Consider the following 16,233-nt stretch of genomic DNA (forward strand, 5'->3'; position numbering starts at 1 on the left):
AGGATCCACACGGTGCTTTGATTCAAGAGGAAAGCTGGATAGAAATAAAATATTTTTGATTTCTGTTAAAATTTATTGCCATGTGTCGTTCCCATGCCATTATTTTTATCAGTAAATCAGGAGGAGTTTGGTAGTACTTTTTCAGACAGTAACCCATTTTATTAAAAGGCGTGAAAGCGCCTGTCTTTTAATAAAATTGATTAGGCTAATAAAAAGTCTCTTTCCTGATAGATAGATACCATATAGAAGCTTGGGTTTCCTGGGTCTGCAATGAGAAACACGGATTATTATTATTATTATTTTTTAAAGCAGTAAAAGGTTCCCCTTGTACATATGTGCTAGTCGTTCCTGACTCTAGGGGGCAGTGCTCATCTGTTTCAAAGCTGAAGAGCCAGCGCTGTCTGAATATGTCTCCGTGGTCATGTGGCCAGCATGACTCAATGCCGAAGGAGCATGGAACGCTGTTCCCTTCCCACCGAAGGTGGTCCCTATTTTTCTACTTGCACTTTTACATGCTTTCGAACTTCTAGGTTGGCAGAAGCTGGGACTAGTCACGGGAGCTCACTCCGTTACGCAGCACTAGGGATTCGAACCTCCGAACTGCCGACCTTTCTTATTGGCAAGCTCAGCGTCTTATCCACTGAGCCACCGCCTCCCTTTGCAGTAACATCCTATTAATTACGCTTGGTGTGAAAGTTAAATAAAGGGATCCTAATTATTATAGCACTCTTAAAACATTTTTAAAGGCAGTCTATAAAATTCAATAGAATGGATCTTCTGGTAGAATCACGCAGGGCTGAATCCTGCCCTGGCCCCCGAGAATTTCCTTCTTTGAAAGATAGTTTGGGAATTCTGAGGTCCCAACTCTGCAAATATTTTTCAAGGCAGCGAGCGAGGCCCATTGCATCATCAAAATGGTAAAATAATTAAAAGTACTTTTTTCATACAACATTATCCACATTTCTTACTTACCTCTTGGTTTTCATTCAATGGTTGCTTTCCTTCCTTCCCCTTCCCTTCTTCCTTCTTTTTCCCCCTCCTCCTCTTCTTCTTCTTCTTCTTCTTCTTCTTCTTCTTCTTCTTCTTCTTCTTCTTCTTCTCCTTCTCCTCCTTCCTGTTCTTCTATTCCAAGTATTTCTTGGATCCCTGTGCAAAATTCAGACCCTGGAATAGGAATTAGAGAAAGTATTATTTTCTGATGGGAAACAACCACAAATATTATTTTTTCTTCTTTCTTCTTTCTTCTTCTTCTTCTTCCTTCTTCTTCTTCTTCTTCCTTCTTCTTCTTCTTTCTTCTTCTTCCCCTTCTTCTTCTTCTTCCTGTTCTTCTATTCCAAGTATTTCTTGGATCCCTGTGCAAAATTCAGACCCTGGAATAGCAACGAAGAGAAAACTGGTTTATGTCAAGAGAGTTATTTGAATATATCGGAGTGTTGCTAGACACCAACTACAACAAAACTAAAGGTTAATTTTTAACGGGCTTTAAGCTGTTTGTTACCCATGGCTGGGTACCTCTGAAAACTTTGTTAGTAACGGTTGTATAATGAATGCTACGTTATGTTCCAGTGAAGGAGAACATACCTTTGGGAAGAACGTCCAATGCACTCTTGAAAACGGTCACCCAGTTTTATTGTATATACCCGTGATGGCGAACCTATGGGACACGGGCCATAGGGGGCACACAAGAGCCCTCTCTGCGGGCACGCCAGCCATCGCCCCAACCCGGCTCCACCGCGGAAGGGCATGTGCCTCCCGCCAGGCAGTCGATCTTCCTAGTCTCTGCCGTCCATGTGCAGGGCCAGTGGTGCAATTCAGCCGGTACTATCCGGTTCGGCCGAACTGGTAGCGGTGGCGGCAAGAGGCTCCGCCCACCTGCCTCGATGTCATCACGTCCCTTTTTTAGGGTGTGCATGCGCGGAAGGTCCTGTGCATGTGTGGAGGTGGTGTGTGGGCTCACATTTGTGAACCGGTAGTGAAGGTAAATTTCACCCTTAAGAGTCCAGCCACTCTTGAATTCTGTTAACTCTTATCTGGCATCGTTTTAGCGCTGGCCATTATTAGTTGACTAGATTTTTGTTTCTAGGGTTCCAATCTTCTGAACTGGAACTTATGTGTGATACTTCGCGCCTCACAGCCGTGGCATTTTACATATACTCTCCTCGCCACCCAGCCTTCGCTGCTAAAACTTACAAAGACGTTGTTAAGCAATTTACTGCGTTTATTTTTTTCTTGGAAAAGGATTCGGGACAATATGCTCGTTTTGTAAGCTACACTGAACCGCCTTTGACCCGCTATTTAAAAAATATTATATTTACACAAACCTCACAAAGGGGGGGGGGGAAAGAAATCCAGCAAACTAAAATGACATCACTTGTTTGGGGGGGGAGAAGGGAAGTGGAGGGGGAAGAAATATTCTGTACATTTTACACCCAAGACATGGTTTGAAAAATGATGAGCTCTAAAAATTGCTTTTACACTCATGTCTTGCGAAGGGATTGTTTAAAACAGTCCAACTTTTCCCAGCGTCCTTTTGTTTTTCCTGTCCTCAAAAGTGTTTTTATTTTTATTTTTGACAACGCAGCCAGGATGTTAGTGATCGCTCAGCCTCTGTCGAATGTTTCGCGATTTCCCGTTTTCAAATTTCCGCTTTCTGAAAACCGGCTTCTCTTCCGTTGCGTCGCCGAGGGAAGTGACGGTTTTTTCTTTGAAGATGACTTTGGCGTCATCGGGGATTGCCACAACTGGCCCGCTGTTGATCTCCTTACTCGGGAGCTCCAGGTCGACCTTCTCGCTAAAGGAAAAGGAGAAATGTGTTGAACAACAGCTATTTGGAATTAAAACTCGCTCCGATACGAAGTTGTATATGGATATCTTTTCACTCAAGTCATCTTCTTTTAACGACCCCATAATCCCTCGCAGGGTGGAGTCTGGGAAACTGAAAGGAGCTGGAGTGTTTATTGCCCTTCCTGTCGCCAATGTGGGGTTTTTCCCCCCAGCAGATATATTCTCAGCGTGCCCAGAGAAGAGAAATGTCTGCCTCTATACCTAAGCTCGAACTCTGGATTGTGAGGCGAGAGCTCCACCTCTACGCCACCGGACCAGAACCCGTCAGACCCTGCTGGATTTCACCCCTGGTCTATCTCTATCATCTATCTCATTTCTATCTCTCTCTCTTTCAATTCCATTCCTCCCCTCCCCCTCTTCCTGCCACTCCCCTTCTACTCTCCTCTCCACTTTCTAAACCACCCATCCCCTTTACAGCATCCTCCCTTAGGCAGGACGGTATTGCAAATGAAGATGACCCAAACGCATGGTCTCCTCCCCCTGTGAACACCGACTACGCAGGTTCCTTGCAGAGACAATAATATCTTCAGCCACCTCGGTTCATATTGTAACTATTAACCAGGAACCAAAATATATGTGTGTGTGTGTGTGTGTGTGTGTGTGTGTGTATGGGTCTTTGGTTATTCGGGTTTTCTCCCGCGTAAAATTGGAGGTGTCTTGGCAACGTTTCGGCGCGGTCTCACTCACCATCTTCAAGCTGGGTCCTGACCTTAAAGCGCCTGGAAACCAGCCCTAGTCAACAAACAAGCCTCACCCACCACCCAGGCCGTTACAACACGAAACAACAACGGACACACAGCCAGCACCAATCAGCACCAATCTACCAATCATGATACAACCACACAACCAATCATTCCACTTACTGAAACAAAGCCAGCACTCCACACACCCCCACCAAGATTTATAGAAAGACGGCAGCTCCGACCATGCTTTAAGTCCAAAACTTAAAACTTACAACACGAAACAACAACGGACACACAGCCAGCACCAATCAGCACCAATCTACCAATCATGATACAACCACACGACCAATCATTCCACTTACTGAAACAAAGCCAGCACTCCAGACACCCCCGACCATGCTTTAAGTCCAAAACTTAAAACTTCAGGACCCGGCCTGAAGATGGTGAGTGAGACCTCGCCGAAACGAAAGACACCTCCAATTTTACGCGGGAGAAAACCCGAATAACCAAAGACGCACATACTAACACCCGCAAAAACCTTAGAAAACAAATATATATGGCAGGTAATTTGGATACTGAGATTATTGGTGTCATGCCCCCCCCCCCCAAATCTAGCTGTCCCTGGCTCCCAGGGGGGATAAAGCAGGACTTACTATCCATCTTCTTCCGTGATCTCCTCCCATTTGCCGAAGGAGACGGGCTTCCGAGACGAGGAGGAGGAGGAGGAGGAGGTTTCTGGTGGAGCAGATGAGCTCTTCTTGCGCTCGCGTTTCACCTCCTCCCACTCAGGGTTCACCGCCTGCCACTCTCCGTAAGGACTGATCTTTTTGGGTTTGTAAGGCTTCTCTTCATCGCTGTCTGTCTTCCTCTGGGAAACAAGAGAGGGAACATCCTGTTTATGCAATGATGTAACAAGCAGGGTTTTTTTTCTTCTTCTTCTAATCAGGCTAAACTGAAGCAGGCTGTTTGCTGTTTTGCTGCAAGGAGGCAAATTGCAGGGAGGCAGAGGCAGATTTTTCCCCCTTCTAATAGGCTAAACTGAAGCAGGCTGTTTGCTGTTTGCTGCAAGGAGGCAAATTGCTGGGAGGCAAATTTTTTCCCCTTCTAATCAGGCTAAACTGAAGCAGGCTGTTTGCTGTTTGCTGCAAGGAGGCAAACTGCTGGGAGGCAGAGGACCAAATCAAGTCCAAAAACACCAGGGAGTATGTGGAAGTCTGGCTCTCAGACAAAACAGTTATCAACAGGCACATTTACTTACCATTGAAAACAGACAACCAAAACCTCAAGAAAGGGAACAGTAAGACCAAAAGACCTCCTTGCCAACTATCAACACTGAGATAATCAGGGATTAACGCCAAGACTAATTCTAGACCAACAATCAAGTATAAACCCCAATCAAGGAACGTGGAAACCTTCATAGATGGCCAATCTGGGAAACGTATATAAAAATCATACGGTATTAGCATTTATTACCTGGAGGGAAAAAAATATTACCTCTGGAGATTCGTTTTCGCTGGCCTCGTCAGAGGAGTTTTCATCTGGATCGCTCTTTATTGAAAAAGATACGAAACCTTCAGGCTTCTCCCACGTCGATACTAAGTAATAGCAAAAAAAATGTTATATATGAGTCCGGTCTGGAAATTAGCTTCCTGAAAATCTGAAATAGCAATAGCAATAGCAGTTAGACTTATACACCGCTTCACAGGGCTTCCAGCCCTAAGCGGTTTACAAAGTCTGCATATCGCCCCCACAGTCTGGGTCCTAATTTCACCCACCTCGGAAGGATGGAAGGCTGAGTCAACCTTGAGCCAGTGAGATTTGAACCGCCGAACTGCAGATAACAGTCAGCTGAAGTGGCCTGCAGTACAGCACCCTAACCGCTGCGCCACCTAAAGGCCCTAACGCCGTGACGGCGAACCTTTTTGGCGCACACACGCTTGTCGGGGCCGCACTCCGGAAAAGCCAAGCTTCCGGGTTCTACCGCGCATGACGATCAGCTGGCTGGTGTGCGTGTGCGCCAGGTGACCTGGCTTTGTGTGCCACTGTGGGCACAGGTGCCACAGGTTCGCCATCACAGCCCTAACATATGTTTCAGTGGGACCAAATTAATACATTAATGTTTTGTTTCCCATTTCACTAACGTAAGAGGTCCTCTTAGAGCCCTATTAAAACTGCTGGACCCTATCAAAAATCAAGGCCGGTCCTCTGTAGCTAATTTTCTGTTATTTCATGTAGTTTTATAACATCTTTTAAAACACAGAGCCTCAACATATAAAGAATGCAATAAAAGTGGAAGAACAATCTCTAAAAGTAAGACGCAGCGCCAAGGTGCCAGATGTAAGGATTTAAGACTGCATATTGTAGACAAATAGTTTGTTAAAAGGAAGGAAGGTAGTAGAAAGGAAGGGAGATAGGGAAGAAAAGGAAAGGAGGGAAGGAAAGGAAGGGAGAGAAGAAAGGAAGGAAGGGAGGGAAAGAAGGAAGAAAGGGGAATGAGAGGGGGAAGGGAGAGAGGGAGAGAAGGAAAGGGAGAGGAAAGGAAGGGAGGGAGGAAGGGGAAAGAAAGGAAGGAAAGGAAGAAAGAAAAGGAGAGAGGAAAGAAAGGGAGAGGGAGGGAGGGAGGAAAAGAAGGAAGGAAAATGAGAGGAAAGGGAGGGAGGGAGGGAAGGAAAACATTCCTATAAATGGTTTCTGAGCGTAGGAAGTTTGGATGGGCCAAATCCATTGTGGAAGCCATTTTGTGAGCGGAATTAGACAAATTCTCAAAAGTCCAAATGGGTTCATTGTGTCCCTATTTTAGGGACCCACAGAAATACATTTGGTGTTGAATAGATGTGGCTTTAGAGCTTCAATAGCAGCCCAAGTAAAACCTCTCACCTCCAGTCTCCGTGTTGTAGTAATAGGTGTTACCATCATCATCTGTCCCTTCGATCCAAACCGCTTCCTGAAAAACAAAGGCTAAATCAACCACGCAATGAAGGCTGATTAAAGTCTCACCCATTTCTCACTATACGCCGATTTTATTTTACCATGTCCGAGGTGCCGTAAAGTTACATTTATTTAAAAGGGAAACATCATAACTTAGCCACTGTAAGCTTCCTTCCTTCTCGGCAACGATAAAATTCACTTATTGCAGAATTCAACAGAGGGGTCTCCCTATATAATGCCATTAAATGCCTTTACATAAGCCTCTGGCTGATAAATGCATTAAGATAATTGTACTCCTAATCATATCCATTCAGAACAGATGCAAGTAAACTAATTTTTCAGCGAATTGAGAATGCATTTTAAATAAAGAAGACGCCTTTTTTTGAGATACCTATAATAGTAAGAAAGGATTTAGTTACCGTTTCAGAATTCCGAGTGGTGTCCTGAAATCCTTCTGGCTTCTCCCACTGTGATTCTTAATAATAAGAGAATTATTTTTTAAAAAAAGACTTTAATTTGGGATCCAGGAAAAAAACAAAACCATTCATGCAGTATTAGATACAGAATAACAGAGCTGAAAGGGACTTTGGAGGTCTTCTATCTAACCCCCTGCTTAGGCACCACTTCAGAGAGTTATCCAATCTCTTCTTAAAAACTTTTTTTAAAAAAACATTCACAACTTCTGGAGGCAAATTGTTCCATTGGTTAATTGTTCTCATTGTCAGAAAGTTTCTCCTTAGTTCTAGATTGCTTCTCTCCTTGATTAGTTTCCACTCATTGCTTCTTGTTCCACCCTCAGGTGCCTTGGAGAATAGTTTGACTCCCTCTTCTTTGTGGCAACCCCTGAGATATTGGAAGACTGCTATCATGTCTCCCTTAGTCCTTCTTTTCATTAAACTAGACATACCCAGTTCCTGCAACTGTTCTTCCTATGTTTTAGCCTCCAGTCCCCTAATCCTCTTTCTTGCTCTTCTCTGCACTCTTTCCAGAGTCTCCACATCTTTTCTACATCGTGGTGACCAAAACTGAATGCCGTATTCCAAGTGTGGCCTTACCAAGGCCTTATAAAGTGGTATTAACACTTGACGTGACCTTGATTCTATCCCTTTCTTGATGCAGCCTAGAACTGTGTTGGCTTTTTTGGCAGCTGCTGCACACGGCTGGCTCCTATTTAAATGGTTGCCCACTAGGACTCCAAGATCCCTCTCACAGTTACTACTGTTGAGCCAGGTACCACCTATACTGTACCTGTGCATTTGGTTTTTCTTGCCTAAATGTAGAACCTTACTCTTTTCATCACTGAATTTCATTTTATTAGATAGTGCCCAATGTTCAAGTCTGTCAAGATCCTTCTGAATCTTAAGCCTGTCTTCTGGAGTGTTGGCTAGCTTGGTGATATATAATAAAAGAATATAGAGAGGAAGAATAAATGGCAATTGTAAAATAAAAGAGAAATCTATTGCTAAATATATCATTTTGTGTTGTGTTTTGATGGCAACTTCTATGGTTTCTGGATACATGATTTATAAAAGGAGTTTAGCTGCAAATTTACCTCCAGATTTCATGTTGTAATAATAGATGTAACCTTCCGGAGACAATCCTCGCACCCATTCCTGTGTTTCACTGGATGAAACTTCTTTGGTTTGCTTTTCTTTTTCTTTTTCTTTCTCCTTCCTTTCTTTTTCCTTCTTTTCTTTTTCTCTCTTTTCTTTTTCCCTCTTTTCTTTTTCCTTCTTTTCTTTTTCCTTCTTTTCTTTTTCCCTCTTTTCTCTTCTCTCTTTTTCTTTCTCTTTTTCTCTTTTCTCTCTTTTCTCCTTTTCTTCCTGTTTTATCGGCAAGGAAGGCTGTCCTACAGGTTCTGAGAGAAGGAGTATTAGATTTTTAAGGCCCACCTGAGAAATTCTAAGAGAACCTCATAGCTAGACAACTTAACCCAACCGTTTGAATATTGAATATTAGCTGATAACCCAGCATTGCCCTGGGTATTTATTTATAGGGGGAAAACGTCCGGACCAAACGTAATTTCTCCTGTTGGATATTCCCCCTTACCAGAGGGAGCCCCCTTGTGGAATACTGGCAAGTTCACTGCGCTGTACAGTAGAAGCCATTTTTGGCAGTACAGTAGAAGCTATTTAAAGGCACAACAGGCTGCATCAACACTGCCCACCCTTGAGGGGTGTTAGGGGTGTCCTATCCCCCACAGTACCCCCCACAGTATTTGTTTCCAAAGAGTAAGTCATCTGTGAACCAAGTTTACCAATTCCAGAGTTATGCTGGAACAAAGGCGCACACAGAGTAATTTACATATATATATATATATATATATGTATGTATGTATGTATGTATGTATGTATATGTATGTATGTATGTATGTATGTATGTATGTATGTATATATAGAAGATTCAATTTCAAATCTCTGGAACTAGCAAGGCGGGCTAAGTGGAATATGGTGTAATTCAACTAACCAAGTTTGGCTAGACCCATAGATCTTTTCTTAAGACTTCAGCCACGTGTAGCTAGTAAAGGTACTATCTGCAAAATGGTACCAAACTGGAATATTTCCACAGGTAGTCCTCGACTTACGACCACAATCTGAAAACCAAAACTTCGGTTGCTAAGTGAGAGGCATTTGTTCAGTGGGTTTCGCCCCATTTTACGATCTTTCTTGCCACGGTTGTTAAGTGAATCACCGCAGTTGTTAAATTGGTAACCCGGGTTGGTAAGTGAATCTGGGTTCCCCACTGATATGGCTTGTCGGAAATTCGCAAGGGGGAATCACGGGACCACAGGACACTGCAACTGTGGCAAGTACGTGCCAGTTGCCAAGCATCCGAATTTTGATCACGTGACCACGAGAAGGCGGCAGTGGTCGTAAGTGTAAAAAACGGCCATAAATCCCTGTTGTGGCCTGTAGGCCCCTAGCCCCTCCAGCAGATGAAAGAGAGGAGGTGGCGGCGATGCGGGAGTCAGGGTCAGCATCAAAGCACCCTGGGAGCTCCGAGGGGGAAGAAGAAATGGGGCTGTCAGAGAGAGAGAGAGAGAGAGAGAGGGACGGAGGGAGAGAGAGAGGGAGGGAGGGAGAGAGAGAGGGAGGGAGGGAGAGATGGGAGAAAGGGAAAGAGAGAGAGAGGGAGAGATGGGAGAGAGAGAGGGAGGGAGAGAGAGAGAGAGGGGGAGGAAGAGAGAGATGGGAGAGAGAGAGAGGGAGAGAGAGAGGGAGGGAGGGAGGGAGGGAGAGAGAGAGAGAGAGAGGAGAGAGAGATGGAGCCTGGGCCGTCTGTCAGCCCTCAAATGGAGAGTCAAGAGCCCCCAGGTCTGGAGGTGGCTGATGAGGAAGAGGAGGAACAGCTGGGGCCAGTGCCTGATGTGAGGATGCGCAGAAGGCAGAGAGGAGAGGAGAGCAGTGGAAATCTATGGGCTGGTCCTTGGGATGGAAAAGCCACTCCTGCTAGCAAAGCCTCACCTGAGCTATGGGGATAAAAGGCAGGGGGCAGAGATGAATAGCTGTGGCAGACAACTACTCATCTCCCTGCTAGAGAGCTGAGGTGGCACAGTGGTTAGGGTGCAATACTGCTGACTGCTATCTGCACTTCAGCGGTTCTAATCTCACTGGCTCAAGGTTGACTCAGCCTTCCATCCTTCCGAGGTGGGTGAAATGAGGACCCAGACTGTGGGGGTGATATGCTGACTCTGTAAACCACTTAGAGAGAGCTGAAAGCCCTATGAAGCGGTATATAAGTCTAACTGCTATTGCTATTGCTGGACAAACTTGTTAGCCTGGGGTGAGAGAGAAACGTTTTTGCTGGGGCTGCCGGTACCCCTAATAAAGGAATCATTGAGTTCACTTCAGAAGGTTCGTCCTGTTTGGGGAGCAGGGTCAGAACAAGCAAACCTTGAGGTCTTAGAGAAAAAAAAAAGTCGCCTATTAGAGTATTACAAGCTAGGAGATCGTTGGTTTAACTTCAGAGGGTTTGTTGTAGCTGGAGAACCGGGTGAGAACAGACCCCTTTTTTTCAGTTCCATTTTGAACGGTCGCTAAACGAACACTTGTAAGTTGAGGACGGCTGTTCCGTCCGATAGTCTTGGGTCCTACCTGCCTTCAGTCCGAGCCTTTTCAAATCTTCCTGGTAGGCTTTTGTGGCCGCTTCCTCCATGGCTGCAAACTCCTTTGCCATTTTTGTATCCTCTTTTGCTTTGTCCAGACTTTTCTGCTTAATCTGCAATTTAAAAAGAGGAGGGAGCAGGTACACGTGACGCAGGGTTTAAAAAAAGAAAACATTCCGTCCAGGTTCAAGGAGGTGGCGTCACATTACCTCGCTAATTTTCTTCGCCACATTTTCCTTGTGGTTCTTTCCTCTCTCGTGGAAATCGACGCTCTATAAAAAAACGGAAGAGACGTTCCTAAACTAGAGAAAAATAAACTTTTACAACTACGTGTAAACACTGAAGCTCAGATAAATATTTCCACCTTCAATCCTTGTTGGAAAAACATCTAATTTTCCAAAAAACCTGACCAGGAATGGTTTGAATGCCATTTTATTCCTGCAAGGCATGTTAGGTGATTTTAAAAGGCTCCCTAAACCATATAAATGTGTGTTTCAGCTCTTAAATAAAGGTGACACTGAAAAGAACAAGCAAAGTTCTAAATTGAACTCCAAGAATCCAGATCCAACTAAATCTGAAGATATTAAACATTAAATACACAGTAACGGTAAAGGTTCCCCTCGCACATATGTGATAGTGGTTCCTGACTCTAGGGGGCGGTGCTCATCTCTGTTTCAAAGCCAAAGAGCCAGCACTGTCCGAAGACATCTCCGTGGTCATGTGGCTGGCGTGACTAAATGCCTAAGGCATACAGATTGATGTTACCTTCCCATCAAAGATGGTTCCTATTTTTCTACTTGCATTTTTACGTGCTTTCGAACTGCTAGGTTGGCAAAATCTGGGACAAGTAATGGGAGCTCATTTTGTTACGTGGCGCTAGTGATTTGAACCGTTGAACTGCCGACCTTTCTGATCGACCAGCTCAGCGTCTTAGCCACTGAGTCACCGCATCCCTATAAATACATAGGCAGTAGTCTATATTGCCTGCATTTATTCTACTCTGCCAGCCACAAGAAAAAGGCCAGGAAACCAACAACATATCAAATGTTGGTCCTCTGATGAAAGCTTAAATTTAAAATGTTAAAACCAAAATCCCAGGACTTAGATTTAACCAGAAGTTCATCATACCGGTTTGTTATCTGCTATCCAGCACTTGCAATAATCGCAGAATTTCTTGGGCTGAGATTTCCAGTAATCAGCCCTGGAAAAAAGAGATATTGGAAAGAAAACGGTAGGACTTTAAAAAAAGAAAAGAAACATAGAAAATTGACGGTAGAAAAAGATGTCCCTCAAGTTTATGTTTTTTGTTTTCTTTTTAATTAATTAAACACACACACATCTAATTTTTGTTGGATGTAATGTGATGGACATGTATTTATCCCAAGCATGTTTAAACTCAGTTTCTGATTGATCGACCCATTATCTCCACCGGAAGTTGGTTCCGCTGCTTTTTCTGTAAAGCCATATTTTCTAACATGACTTTTGAACTTCCTTCCTGCCAGTTTCAGGTTATGCCTCCAAGTTTTTTATTTTTGCTTAATATTGAAAATACTGTACTTTTTACTTTTTCTTATATATTACACTGTATTATATTAAGCTGCTATTAATTATATTACATTATGTTAGGCTGTTATTAAATATTACATATTATATTACTGCTATAATATGTTATATTATATGACATATTATATTGCATTATAACATCATTATATTAGGCTACTATATTATTTTATAAGAGCCGAGGTGGCGCAGTGGTTAAATGCAGCACTGCAGGCTACTTCAGCTGACTGCAGTTCTGCAGGTTGGCTGTTCTAATCTCACCGGCTCAAAGGTTGACTCAGCCTTCCATCCTTCCGAGGTGGGTGAAATTAGGACCCAGATTGTTGTTGGGGGCGATATGCTGACTCTGTAAACCGCTTAGAGAGGGCTGAAAGCCCCATGAAGCGGTATATAAGTCTAACTGCTATTGCTATTATGTTATATTAGGCTGTTATTACATATTATATTATTGGCATATTACATTACCAGTATATTAATATAATATAATATAATATAATATAATATAATATAATAAATATAATGTAATGTATATTATAGTTATATTATGTTACATTATATCATATATACTATATTATAATTCTATTAGGCTATTATATTACTTTGTTATATTATGTTATATTAGGCTGTTATTAAATATTATATTGTGTTAATATTATATTAGGCTGCTATATTATGTTAGGGTATGATATTATTTACGTTATATTGGGCTGTTATTATAGTTATATTATATTTATATGATACATTACATTACATTATATCACATCACATATAATTCTATTAGGCTGCTATATTGTGTTATGTTATATTATGTTATATTAGGCTGTTATTATATATTATATTATGTTAATATTATATTAGGCTATGATATGATGTTGTGTTGCATTAGGCTTTTATTGTATTTAGGGTATATATTATATTATATTTATTCTATTCTATTGTATTATATTACATGACCTTATATCATGGGTTATTGCTATGTCAGTTAAATTATAGGATAAAGCAATTCCAGGGATAAATACACCAGTCAATTATCGCGAAGCCAGGGAAGGAGCGGATCAACGGTCTCTCTCTCGGGGGAAAGTCTCCCCCTTAATCCAATTCAGGAGTCGGGGGCGTGTGTGGGTGAGGAGGGCCGGGGATCGGAGCCCCCGGGGGCCGAGGGGGAGACGGGGACTCACATGGCTTCCCTTCCCCGGCGGAGGAGCGGGCGCAGCGGCCGATCAGCCGAAGCAGGAACTGGGCGCCCGCGGCGGCGGCGCGTTTTGCTGACGTCACGCCCGCGCCACGCGCAGCAGGAGGGAGGCGGAGGAGAAGGAGGAGGAGGACGGCGGCCTGGCGGGGCCAATCCGGGCGGCGTTCTCGTCCCAGAGGCGGAGGGGAGGCCGGCGCTCGGCGGCGGCGTCTCGGGGCTTTCCAGGCCGGGCTGGCTCGGAGTCCTCGGGCCCGGAGGCGGCGGGCGAGTCGGCGACGGTTCTCCTTGCTCTCGGCCTCCGCTAGGCTCTCCCACCCCACCTTTCCTCGACACAACAGCCCTGCGAGGTAGGCTGGGGCGGAATTTGGGGGTGGGGGGAGGAGAGGGGATCTCAGAGGGGGGGGGCTGGGGGGCGCTTCTGCGGGGGGGCACAGAGGCCCCGAAGGAGCATTTTCAAAAAACCCCAGACCCCAAATCTCCCCCCTCCCCCCTGCCTGTCTGTGGGATTTACTTGCACAAAAGTCACTAAATTCATCCCATAAATACATTAGAAGTTCTCTTTCCTTCCTTCCATCTGTCTTTTCCTTCTCTCCATCTCTTCCTTCCTTCTCTTTCCTCTTAACTTCGTTTTCCTTCTTTCTTTCCTTCCTCTTAACTTTCCTTCCTTCCTTCTTTCCTTCCTAAATTTCTTTTTCTTCCCTCTGCTTCCTTCTTTCCTTCCTTTCCTCTGCTTCTGTCCTTTTTTCCTTCCTCTCTCTTCCTCCTTCTCTTCCTCTTCCTTCCTTTTCTCTTTCCTTTCGTCTTGACCCTTACCTCTCTTTCCTTCCCTGTCCTTCTTTCCTTTCTTTCTTCCATCCTTCCTTTCCTTCCTTACTTTTAACTTCTCCTTCCTTCCCCTCCCTCTCTCCATCTTTTCCTTCCTTCGCTTTCTCTTTCCTTCCATCTTGATCCTTCCTTCCTTCCTTTCATCTTTCTTTACCTTCCTTCCTACCTTCCTTTTCTTTTAACTTCTCTTTCCTTCATTTCATCTTCCCCTCCATCTTTTCCTTCCCTCCATCCCTTTCTTCTTTCCTTTTCTCTTTCCTTCCATCTTGATCCTTCCTTCCTTCCTTTCATCTTTCTTTACCTTCCTTCCTACCTTCCTTTTCTTTTCTCTTAACTTCTCTTTCCTTCATTCCATCTTCCCCTCCATCTTTTCCTTCCCTCCATCCCTTCCTTCCTTCTTTCCTTTTCTCTTTCCTTCCATCTTGATCCTCCTCTTTCCTTTCTCCCATCCTTCTATCTTTTTCTCCCTTCCCTCCCTCCGCCCTCTTTCCAAAGCCACCTAAAACTCCTCTCCCTCCTGGGAATTTCAGGCTTTAACTATCCACCCGCGGGAAGAGGAACTCCCCAATTTTCCAGCCTCCTGGAGGGATCTACAATTTCGCAACCGCCTAGATTAGTATTTCGATTATAAAACCCAAAACACTGCAATAAATCCATGCCGGACAGATGGAAATCAAAGCCCGGGAGCCGTCCTCCCGAGTCTTGCTTGCATCTGGGTTAACCATTTGCTGTAACCGTGGTTTATGGAACAAGCCATCATGGCCTGCTTTTACACATCATACCATACTGATCTCAACCCAATCAGGCCGCATGGCTTTGTGCGTCTCTGATTCAGGCTGCTGGGATCTGACTCATGGGAAGACAAAAGGGTGATGCAACTGAAAAATAACATTTTTGCATTTAGAGCTTGGGGGTGCCTCTTCCTTACAGTCTCTTTGCCTGCTGAAATTTGGGGGTACGGCTCTTCAGTGGCCGACGGTTTAAAGCGGCTTCTTCCACATCTGAGAACAAACAAGCATGCTGTTTCTTCTATGGTGTAAATTTGACATATTTAACTTTATCGTGTTTGGTTCCGATGATTCTTGCTTTGTCAAACGACCAGCCTACCAGCCCTATCACTCGCTACGAAAGTCAGAATTTATCTCAAGGGGGAAAAAAACAAAAAACAAAACCCCACCATTAAATCTTGTTTTCACATGAGGGACGGGATGCCTTGTGTCACCCCTCTAAGGACTCCGGTTTAGCCAAGAAACTTCTGCCTTTCATTAAAAAGTTGGACTTTAACTTAAAACCCAGTTCCTAAATTTTGGATTTTCTTCAGTATCTGAAGCAAGACGGCTTGTAAGTCAGGATTTGAAGATGTCTTATTTCAGTTAAAACGTGGTTCAGAGCCTCAATTTATTCAGATAAGGATACAGAGTACATAGTAGGCTGTATATACGGTAGTCAAAACAGGATAATTTCTTTTTAAATTTAAAGTTGTTCTGGAAGTGATGCTTAATTCTTGCCAGCTCATCCCTTAATGGTAGTTCAGAGGTATGTGGCAAAGATAACTCTTAATCACAGCATAATATAGGTAGTCCTCAACTTACAACAGTTTGTTCAGTGACGGTTCAAAGTTACAACAGCATTGAAAAAAGTGACATGACTGTTTTTTTACACTTAATGAGTATTGTACTCCTCATGGTCATGTGATCAAAATACAGACCCTTGGCAACTGGCATGTACTTATGACTGTTGCGGTCTCCTGTGGTCATGTGATCTTCCTTTCGACAAGCAAAGTCCATAGGGAAGCCAGATTTCCTTAGCAGCCGTGTTACTAACTTAACGACTGCAGTGGTTCACTTAAAAACCGAGACAAGAAAGGTCGTAAAATGGGGCAAACCTCACTGAACAACTTGCCTCGCTGAGCGACAGAAATTTCAGGGCTCAATTGTGGTCATACGTCGAGGACTACCTGTAGAATGGTTTGAAATAAGCATTTTATTCTCCGCATTGTCATTGAAGCTGCGTCTGGGCATGTTAAATGAAACGCTCAACTCAAAATAATGAAAAGGTCTGGTTTCTAACCTTTGACAGAGGCTGCGAAGCGGCTA

At 43.8% G+C, this 16,233-nt stretch overlaps 3 protein-coding genes across 3 annotated transcripts in view; 1 reads left to right on the forward strand and 2 right to left on the reverse strand.

The window, feature by feature from the left end:
* Positions 1-250, reverse strand: part of LOC148043241 (p53-induced death domain-containing protein 1-like) — a 2,641-nt gene extending 2,391 nt beyond the window's left edge. The window contains exon 1 of the mRNA XM_087726345.1: positions 1-250. This exon is cut by the window's left edge and continues 29 nt beyond it. The gene's annotated coding sequence lies outside the window, so the exon portion shown is untranslated.
* A 1,947-nt stretch (positions 251-2,197) lies between these two features.
* On the reverse strand, positions 2,198-13,372 carry WBP4 (WW domain binding protein 4). The gene is made up of 10 exons (XM_087726287.1): positions 13,299-13,372; positions 11,689-11,761; positions 10,770-10,832; positions 10,550-10,673; positions 8,008-8,313; positions 6,875-6,930; positions 6,405-6,471; positions 5,022-5,122; positions 4,181-4,395; positions 2,198-2,791 (listed from the first exon to the last, which is right to left on the reverse strand). Coding segments are annotated over exons 1-10 (1,209 nt in total). The 5' UTR covers positions 13,301-13,372; the 3' UTR covers positions 2,198-2,589.
* A 90-nt stretch (positions 13,373-13,462) lies between these two features.
* The window catches only part of ELF1 (E74 like ETS transcription factor 1), an 81,965-nt gene continuing 79,194 nt past the window's right edge, over positions 13,463-16,233 (forward strand). Inside the window, exon 1 of the mRNA XM_087726849.1 lies at positions 13,463-13,659. The gene's annotated coding sequence lies outside the window, so the exon portion shown is untranslated. The remainder of the gene's footprint in view (positions 13,660-16,233) is intronic.

Source organism: Thamnophis sirtalis, unplaced genomic scaffold (assembly GCF_051295495.1).
Source record: "Thamnophis sirtalis isolate CommonGarterSnake01/CBP01778 unplaced genomic scaffold, rThaSir2_p1.2 scaffold_12, whole genome shotgun sequence".
NCBI lineage: Eukaryota > Metazoa > Chordata > Lepidosauria > Squamata > Natricidae > Thamnophis > Thamnophis sirtalis.

Coding starts and splice junctions, on each gene's coding strand:
- WBP4 (XM_087726287.1), bottom strand. Junction 8,314..10,549: donor AAGGCTCGGACTGAAGGCAG/GTAGGACCCAAG, acceptor TCCTTCTCTCAG/AACCTGTAGGACAGCCTTCC. Junction 6,472..6,874: donor CCACTCGGAATTCTGAAACG/GTAACTAAATCC, acceptor TTTGTTTTTCAG/GAAGCGGTTTGGATCGAAGG.